The sequence below is a fragment of the Photinus pyralis genome, unplaced genomic scaffold (assembly GCF_008802855.1).
Source record: "Photinus pyralis isolate 1611_PpyrPB1 unplaced genomic scaffold, Ppyr1.3 Ppyr1.4_LG1, whole genome shotgun sequence".
Lineage (NCBI taxonomy): Eukaryota > Metazoa > Arthropoda > Insecta > Coleoptera > Lampyridae > Photinus > Photinus pyralis.
Genome location: NW_022170249.1, coordinates 45,642,064 through 45,652,643, shown reverse-complemented (window position 1 = coordinate 45,652,643; position 10,580 = coordinate 45,642,064). Strand labels below are relative to the sequence as shown.

At 36.5% G+C, this 10,580-nt stretch overlaps 1 protein-coding gene across 1 annotated transcript in view; it reads left to right on the top strand.

Annotated features, from left to right (window-relative positions):
- The first annotated feature begins 2,232 nt into the window (after positions 1–2,232).
- Positions 2,233–10,580, top strand: part of LOC116175382 (multiple C2 and transmembrane domain-containing protein) — a 116,611-nt gene continuing 108,263 nt past the window's right edge. Inside the window, exon 1 of the mRNA XM_031493511.1 lies at positions 2,233–2,478. Within this exon, the coding sequence (XP_031349371.1) occupies positions 2,448–2,478 (31 nt within the window). The 5' untranslated portion in view covers positions 2,233–2,447. The remainder of the gene's footprint in view (positions 2,479–10,580) is intronic.

Genomic DNA, 10,580 nt, shown 5'->3' with positions numbered 1-10,580 from the left:
AATATACAGTGAATTTTTTTTAATGCGAACATAGGAGTTTGCATGCAATGTAATTTCCCTATGTTCGATTTAAAAAAAAACACATCAATCTATTGAGTAGTTCAAATGAGTAGTAGATACAATTGACAGCTGTCACATTTTTAAAAATACCGCCGTCCAATTTAATTACGAAATCGGTTAGGTTATTGCTTAGAATGTCAAGGAGGACACTTCGAACATTTATTGTAATTGTTTTCGTTATTTATTTTCTTCATTTATGTATTGAATAGATCAAATTAGTAGAATATCAGGTGCACATGAACTACAAATAATTGAAGGTTGGTTCACAATGAGTTGTGGTGTCAGTGCGTGCTCTGTGAGGTCATGTTATCGTAAGTTTAAGAAAAATGTATCCTAAAGTTGCTATGGCCTCACATGACTTCTTTAAACAAATCTTACCAAGTGCTCTTCATCATAAAGACTATAGAATTGCTGTTCATAGTCACACAAGTTGCGCGTTTTGCTGGTGGGAATGTGAACCGCGCACACCTCATAGATTGATGTGTTTTTTTTTAAATCGAACATAGGGAAATTACATTGCATGCAAACTCCTATGTTCGCATTTTAAAAAAACTCACTGTAGGTAGTGATGCTAAGTAATACCATTGTATTTATAAACGACAAACAATTTGAAAGCCATAATTAACAAAAAAAAACACTTTCATGTACTTTTTTGCGCGATCGGTCATTTCTGGCTATTTACCATGTGTGTTTCCATGACAGTACGTAGAATTTACCAGTTGCTATGATTACGACGACGCCAAAATTACTTACCGATCTAAAAACAGAACAGCAAAAATACTTACCGACGCCTTTTTAGAAATCAACAGTCTTACATTACATTTAATCTTTAATTATTGTTAGGTACATTAAACGTACAATTTGTGCTGTTGTTTCCTATAGAAAGACGCTCATAAAGTCATAAAGGAAGTGCAAAGCTAGCAACCTACATCAGACACATGTACAATTTTATGAAATTATTAATTTCAATTTTGACAAATAAACTGGTTACCTAGTGATGTACACCATACCACTTCGATCATTTCGATTTATTCTGCTCGTTAATTTCTTAGTGCATATTTATATTTGGTTGAATAATTTTAATTTCGATCGCGCAAAAAATTTTATAAGCACGTCGAACGTTAAGGGTTACCGTTCTCAGACAATAATTGGAGTCGTCGCTTCGCTCCTCCTCCAAACAATTGTCTTCGAACGGTAAAAATCCCTTACCGTTCTCCATACTTAATATACTAATTAGAATTAGACTACAAGAGCAACATAACTTTATCGATTTTTTTTCAAATTTTTATTACTTATAAACACTAAATGAAAGAGTGAATCAAAAGAATCAAAGATTACTACAAAATTATGTAGCTAGTAATTATAGGGACAAAATTTTTTTTGTTCAGGTTGTTGACCTAACACATCCACTCTTCAAATATGGTCGAAGGATGCACAAAAAAAATCGGTTCTATACGTAATGTCGGTTTTTGCGTTTGCTTATTGTTACTGAGCTGACAGGTATAACGTACCAAAAAAAATTGGATGGGTTATAGGAGCACAAATTGCCCAATAAAATTTCCGAAACCTATCGTGTCTATTATACGACCGGATAAATTATAGAAAAGAAGCTGTCGTTCATGTAATTTTTACATTTTGGTTCGTGCCTTCTCAAAATTGTTCTCATGACCTACATTTCTACAATGTAATTTGTTGTGGTGAACCCTATTTTATGTGCACGCAATTATAGCGCCTTCGGAAAACCCTACACTTGTATTATGATAATCACTTCTGTCACTTTACGAGCGGCAAAGTTTCTCTAATACCGTGCATTAAACAATTACCTGCGTTTGCTTTTAATGGTATAACTAAATTATGTATTTGTCAACAGGACGAAAAAGCTCCCCCGGAAGAGTAGCGTGCCAATTAAAGGGATGGCTCACGGTTGTTGAATTAATAACTTAGATGATTGATAAGGGTTGTTAGAACATGATTGAGCTTTTCGCCATGAAACAATCTAAGGCAGGTGGTGGCAAAAAGTTCGAGCTGCACGATTTGATAATTTGGGAGTTCTTGAATGGGCCCTTCAAATCAATAGTGCGACGCCAGCGACGGTAAGCGCCAGTCTGTAGACGCATGTCGTCGTTTTCGTATACACTTGTAATCTAACCTATAAATTCGCGTTGTAACATTTTGCATGTTTGAAAAATGTGCTCCTTTCTGTTATAGCAGCATGGAAGTTGTACTAATTTGTGTATGTAGTAATTGCCGGTGTAGATATGTGCGTGCGTAAAATAAAATTAAAATTTTCCAAACATGTGGAATAAGTTTGTTCTTGGGAAGGTTTTCAGTGGAGATTGATCTTTTAATAACTTTTGGATATTCTAACTCTTCTAGATCTTCCAACAATGATCCATCAACCTCGTCAATCCACTTCCAGTAAGTATTATGCTCGATAGTTAAATAATACCTAAATTAACAAAGAAGAGAAACTCCTGTTGCTTTATTAGAGGTCTTATAATTCTACAAAAGTGGAGCAAGTGGTTGGTAAAAAAACAGAATGAATTATTCTAAAACACTGTTTGAATCGATTTCAAACGCAATGCTAACACGCAATCACTTCGTCTTAACTACATTATAAGTACCTAATTGCAATTCATTCAATACAGGCTAGCCATGCCGGGAAGAAATGTATTACCTCCCTATAAAAGAAATAGGAAGAGGAAGAGTTTTAGAATGAAACCGTAAAAGGTAAAAGGGATTGCAAATGATGTTTTGAAGTAAAGCGTGTTGCAATTATCCATTGACGCACTAAAACGATCGTTTATAAAACCATACAGTGGAAAAAACTTGCATAATAGGATTTAATGTACGGTTTTCTTAAGGTCGTTATTTAAAATCATCTTCTATAATGCGAATTTTAGTATCTACCTACCAAGACAATTATATTTACATTACTGGAAGCATGCTGAGATTCAATCTTTGTTGCGTGAAGATGCCAATATCGTGTTTGATTACGTATATTTACTTATGATGTTTGAGCCGGGGGCCAATAATAGTTGCATCACGTCCACTTATCGCAACTACGTGCAATACTTGTATTTCAAAATCCACTCTGCTAATACGTTTTGCAAGTGTATAACTTACATTCAAGAAACCTCTCGCCATCAGGGAAAATTGCAGTAAAGCGACAAGTAATTTACGAATGGTATAAATAATTCCGTGAGAAACGAAAACGAAAAACGTATAGCGAATGCTGACATATTTCACATATTGTGCCAAAACTAAGACGATTAGAAGAGAAGTAGGTATTATGACACAGTTAACCCTGTGATGTATCACCAACGCTAAACTTAACGTGCAGGTTATCTGTAGAAAACGTAATGTAACATAAATTAACGCAAAATAACGTTTTTTGGCAGATAACCTCACAGAATAAGACCTTCAGATAACCTGCACGTTACGTTTGACGTTTGTGATACATCACAGTTCTGATTGTCACTGGAGACGAGTGATGATGCTGGAAGTCGATGACCATGGAAAATTATGTTAATAGTGACGGGGGTTCAAAACTACTCGGCAAAGAAGGGCTTGATAACCCTTTCCCTAAGCCCTAAGCACCTTTATGGTAGTGTTCTGGAAATTGCAATGGGACTGTCACTGTGCTGGGAGGTATTCCATACCCCCCCAGACCCCAAAGGTCCTATTTTCCATACTGAAGGTAACGTATCACCAAATGAGCTGCCCGTGCACCTTCACTTCTCTTTAGCCATGGGGCAATGAATCTAAGCGAATCCACAACTGATAGAAATTGAGGATTTTAAAGTAGTGTCCCATTTTATCCACATCACTAGTGTCGCTTTCAATCTATGCTGCCCTTATATCGACATGCTGCTCACTGGCGGTACACGAAATGCTCCTAAATGTCTCCAGGCTCTCGCAAATAACCATGAACACCATGTATCCAGTCCATTACGAAAGAACGCTACTTGATATCCCCCGAGCATGGGTCTACTCTCAACCTTCCATTGACCTCATTAACACTTGTGCTACGGTTAAATCTGACCGTAATCCAGACCAAAACTTTTGTACCATCCCTTATTCGTCGGTGTGGAAATCACCACGCAACGTGAGGTTTTGCAGAAGAGGTTTCAAGGTAAGCTGGGTCGTTATCTAAAAGTGTTCAGGTTCTCATTGATAATTTAAATTTGAAAATTTGCATACCAACATGGGTTCTTATGATCTATTGAAAGAAAATATTATCATGATAGTTTCACTTCCTGTTTTACCGGATGTTGATAGCAACGTTCTTATTTTAAATGTAACACCCGGTATTTTATTGCATTTTCGAAATTTACACGAAAGTCTACGTCGTTTGATACCACATTTCCCTATACCCAGCATCAAAGTTTTCGTTGTACAATATTTTTCAAAATTTTTGAAGTTTGACTACTTTTCTTTTGAGGCATGTACCTAATAATTAACGTAGGAGTCTTGTAATTGAACCAATAAAACCCAGTAGAAAGTTTCACAAAATCGGTTATCCTACTGCGCAAGGGGTCTAAAAACGCTACCTTTTACCACCAGATTTTACGTTTCTTAGTTGGACTCATCATTCGCAATTATTTTTGACGGTAATCAAAGGAGTAGGTATACGTTCCAGTAAATTTTCTGTATATTTTGTCAAGTTTATATCGTTTAAATCTTTTTAGATTTTCGTTGGTCCCTTATGCTCTGCTTCACTCTCTTGGCCACTTTTTTAGAGCTTGGTTCCTGACAATCTTCTGGAGTAGTCTAAGATCCGACACAAGGTCAACCCTCGTCCATCTATTTACCGAGTGAAATACATGTTTATCAATCGTGGTGTGTAAACAAACGGATTGCCTAAAAAAAATAAGTCAAGTCTAGTATTAATTACATTAATTTTAAGTAAAGGTAGTCTTGACTTATTTTTTTAGACAGGCCATTTACAATGTGTGCTCGTCAGCAAATGCCAATTGACCCCCTCGCCCTACACAACGAATCCTGAGGGCTTTGGTAATAATATACTTTTCTATCTGAACGAAATTCAATATGTGTCTTGAACTTTATCACCTCCTAAATTTAATGAAGTATTAGGTAGTGCTGTAGTGCCCTAAAATAAAACCGCAGGTATAGCTACGTGGAATTTGAAACTTTGTAAGGTTCGATCTTCTTATTAATCATGAACTGCTGCGAAAAGACAATGAATTCGTGAGATAAATTGAGGACGGTTCCATATACGTGCGCTGCGTACAAGAAGTTAACCTTTATATTTCGATCGCATATTTTCTCCGGTGGTCGTTGTTCTGACGTGATATTATGTCACATATTTCTTAAACTAAAATAAGAAAAATCACACTGAAAAGATTTTCAAGAGAACAAATTGTGAAAGGACATACATTTTTTAAACAAGCTTGACAACGCCGAACGTATACACAAAAAGCGAAGAATTTGTATACCTAACTTATTTAATGAGAAAATCAAGAAATAATGAACAAACCGCCATTCGTATTCATACAATATAGCTCTGAAAACCCTATTCGTCGATGCTTCTACCATTGTTTAAATTGTTTAAATAAAGTATTTAAACAATGCTTCTACTTTAGGTAATTAGATCGCTCTACAAAAACTCAATTTTAAAGAAATAATACATTGTCGTGTTGTCGTTGCTGGTTTATAGGAATATATTGTGTATTCAAAAGACGTTACAATATAAAAAAATGAAACAGAATTCAATCACGCTCTTATTTAACCTGAACATTGTGTATATAGGAAAACCATGACAAAGCAGGAGAAAGCTCATAATAGATACCTATTCCCACCTCAACAACGTATAAATTACATGTCACGGGTTGCTTTCCAACTACCTGGTTTTGGTGAGTAGGAGTAAGAAATTGGTCCATTGATCAAATGTTTCAGAATTTAGTCGCTCAATTTCAGTATGGCACCACTATAACATCAGTTACATAATTATAATTTCTAAATACTCGGCTGGCTTGTATTTGCATTATCTGGATGAAATAATGACATTTTTCGTTAAGTGTATTTGCGTTTTACATCTGAACAGACCGTAAAGCAGGCGAAATATTGGTTATTCTCAGGATCGCTGGAATAAAATTAACTTTGTTGTACAGCGTACATAATTGCTACCAGCAGCCTGTGGCATCTTATACTTATCGTTTACGTTTTGTATGCCATGCATAGCAAACATTTTCATACAACTTCATGCTACATAAACTTTCAGTAGGTATGCACATATCACGGATTTCTATACTGTAAAGGGTTACCTCAACTTCGTGTTCTCCAAGCTTGAATAACGTGCATCTCAAACATTCGTTTGTACACTAATAGTTATAGTACATTTCCAGTCTCATCGCGCTCTTATTATTACTGCCCTATACAGTGGAAGAATGTGTAGAATAACTGAAATCACGTCTTAAATAATGTCAATTTAGGAAAATATTTTATGTATCTGGTATAGGGTAACTTCATTAGAACCCCAATTTTGGCATGCCATCACGAATTAACTCTAAAGAGGAAAGGCAAAGGGTTCTTTTAAATGTGAACAGTATATATTGCACTCAGCAGTAAATTGGTGAAAATTTGGAAACTCTACCGTTGTACTATATGATCTAAGAACACCACTCTAGACCACCATCAGGTGTTCTGTGATCGGCGTTTTCTCCTGGTGAGCCGTGAGCATAAGAACTACCTACGCATCAAAAATAGTCTAGGCGATAAAGACATCTAACTGGACATTTTGGGGTGGAAAAGAAAAAAATGGTGGAATATGTTCAGTTAGGTGTCAGAAACAACATATTAAAAATCCCACCTCCCAGACCCTGTGCTAAGGGCTCCAGAAACCGTGTTTTCGCCGTTTTTGGCTGATATCTCGCGATCTATGAGGTCTAGATGAAATATTTTTTACTGAAAAATGCTCCTCTTGAAATTTCGTACAAGGTAGATACTAAAAGTTAGCCTAGGTCTCTACCTCTTAGCCGAGAAAATTCATAAAAGAAGGCGAAAATCATCAATTTTCGTGTTTTTTTGCGGTTTTTTGCAAAAATATCGCGACCTTTAGGGCTAGATGAAATATTTTTAGCTGAAAATGCTCCTCGTGAAATTTCTTACAAGGTAGATACACAGAAGTTAGCCTAGGTGGTACCTCTTAGCCTAGGAAATTCATAAAAGGAGGCAAAAATAATCAATTTTCGTGTTTTTTTGCGGTTTTTTGCAAAAATATCGCGACCTTTAGGGCTAGATGAAATATGTTTAGCTGAAAATGCGCTTCCTTCATTTTCATACGAGGTAGGTAACTGAGGAATGGGCGTAAAGTCACCTTTCACCTTCAACTTTCATGTGTGAGGAAATATTCATTGTAAAACAAAGTATTTCTATGTACCATTTATTCACGTAAAATAGTTATTTGTACAACTAGTTTTGAAAGTGATACTTTATTTCATGAATTTGCAGTTTCATTAATGATGGCGAAGCCCGAGTTAATCAAGCAAATTCATGGAAAAAGGACACTTTCAACACGTGTTGTACACGACATTTTTTTTCATAGTGATCCCTAATAACCCACAATTGAATAATTTGATTGACATTCGCGATTTACTGTCACTCAAAAGTCACAGGACTAAACTCCATGGAAACGCATAGTAAAAAACATGAAAAAAGTACCACTTTCCATACGATTTTTCATTTAAAAAGTCGGATAGTTTCATCACTATGTAAAAAACAGTATTTTCATATCAAACTATTCACACATTCATTTATATCTCAACGTAATCATTCTCCTCTGCGGATTCCACTTTTTCAGGCTCTTCGACGTCCTCTAGTGGTAGTGGGTCGTCTGAAATTACCGACTCGTAGTTCTCCTCGTCTTCCGCTTTACCTGCATGGGTACCCTGAAGAGACGACGTGGCTCTTAGGCATGATGTTTCATGACACTGGACGCAGAATTCGTTCTTCAGACCTACAACAAGAAGCATTATGAGAAAACAAATTTTATAATTAAGTATACGAATATAATATTCTCTCGTGTGTCCTAACTAAATGTCCGGTGGAGAAGGTTTACCTGATTTTCTGAAACTGCAAGCAGTCATGCAACCACGTTCACAGCCACATGAAATAAGTTTGAGGAGTCTTTCCTGGGCTGGATCCGAAGTCGTTGTGATAGGCGTCAGGAAAGACTCCTCAAACTTATTTCATGTGGCTGTGAACGTGGTTGCATGACTGCTTGCAGTTTCAGAATATCAGGTAAACCTTCTCCACCGGACACTTAGGAGTTAGGACACACGAGAGAATATTATATTCGTATACTTATAAAAAAAATTTTGACTTTCTTCTTGTTGTAGGTCTGAAATGTAACGAACTCAGCTTCCAGTGTCATGGGACATCGTACCTAAATGCCACGTCGTCTCTTCAGGGTACCCATGCAGGTAAAACGGAAGACGAGGAGAACTACGAGTCGGTAATTTCAGACGACCCACTACCACTAGAGGACGTCGAAGAGCCTGAAGAAGTGGAATCCACAGAGGAGAATGATTACGTTGAGATATAAATGAATGTGTGAATATTTTGATATGAAAATACTGTTTTTACGTGAATAAATGGTACATAGAAATACTTTGTTTTACAATGAATATTTCCTCACACATGAAAGTTGAAGGTGAAAGGTGACTTTACGCCAACTCTTCAGTTACCTATCTCGTATGAAATTGCACGAAGAGCATTTTCAGCTAAACATATTTCATCTAGCCCTGACGGTCGCTATATATTTGCAAAAAAACACGAAAATTGATGATTTTCGCCTCCTTTTATGAATGTCCTAGGCTAAGAGGTACACCTAGGCTAACTTCTGAGTATCTACCTTGTAAGAAATTCACGAGGAGCATTTTCAGCTAAAAATATTTCATCTAGCCCTAAAGGTCGCGATATATATTTTCAAAAAACCGCAAAAAAACACGAAAATTGATGATTTTCGCCTCCTTTTATGAATTTTTTGGCTAAGAGGTAGGACCTAGGCTAACTTTTCAGTATCTACCTTGTATGAAATTTCACGAAAAATATTTTCAGCAAAATATATTTCATTTAGACCTCATAGATCGCGAGATATCAGCCAAAAAGGGCGAAAACACGGTTTCTGGGGGGTGGTGGGGTCGCTGGAGCCTTTAGCACAGGGTCTAGGGGGTGGGATNCTCAAAAGTGGATGCTATTGTTCATAGACAGGACTAAACTCCATGGAAACGCGAATCGTGAAAATAGTACCACTTTTCATACGATTTTTCGTTAAAAAAAGTCCGATAATTTCATCACTATGTAAAAAACAGTATTTTCATATCAAACTATTCACACATTCATTTAAGTATATCTCAACCTAATCATTCTCCTCTGCAGGCTCTTCCACGTCCTCTAGTGGTAGAGGGTCGTCTGAAATTACCGACTCGTAGTTCTCCTCGTCTTCCGCTTTACCTGCAATGGGTACCCTGAAGAGACGACGTGGCATTTAGGCACGATGTTCCATGACACTGGACGCAGAGTTCGTTACATTTCCGACCTACAACAAGAAGCATGTCAAAAAAAATTTTATAATTAAGTATACGAATATAATATTCTCTCGTGTGTCCTAAGTGTCCGGTGGAGAAGGTTTACCTAATTTTCTGAAACTGCAAGCAGTCATGCAACCACGTTCACAGCCACATGAAATAAGTTTGAGGAGACTTTCCTGAGCTGGATCCGAAGTCGTTGTGATAGGCGTCAGGAAAATCTCCTCAAACTTATTTCATGTGGCTGTGAACGTGGTTGCATGACTGCTCGCAGTTTCAGAAAATCAGGTAAACCTTCTCCACCGGACACTTAGGAGTTAGGACATACGAGAGACTATTGTATTCGTATACTTAATTATAAAATTTTTTTTGACATAATGCTTCTTGTTGTAGGTCTGAAGAATGAATTCTGCGTCCAGTGTCATGGAACATCGTGCCTAAATGCCACGTTGTCTCTTCAGAGTACCCATACAGGTAAAGCGGAAGACCAGGGCCGTAGCTAGAACGAAAATTGTAAGGGTGCAAACGACATGTTCGAGGGTGCACTTATTGTTTACAAAAATGAAGTCTCGAGAGACTTGTTTGTCAAAAAAAGCAAAAAATATATTTAAAAAAAACTAATTTTATCCAATATACATTATAAATACAATTTATTTATAACAATAGAAAAAAGCTGAAATATATATAGTTGCAATGCAACCTTCTCTCTTTGGCATTATGAAATTCTCTTAGAAGTGTGTTCATGTCTATATTTTTATTTCTTTCCTTTTCGAATGTAATCAGCGATGTGGCCAACTTGTCAAGCAAGAAACAAGCCTAGAGCTAGAATGTCCAGATTTCAGATATGTCTGAATCTGAGTTACTTAAACTTGTTACTTTTGAACCAAATTGCATAATTCTAATAACCATTATTGTACTCATACTACAAAATGTAGTATGTAGAGTAGGTATTATAATTATCAAGAATAA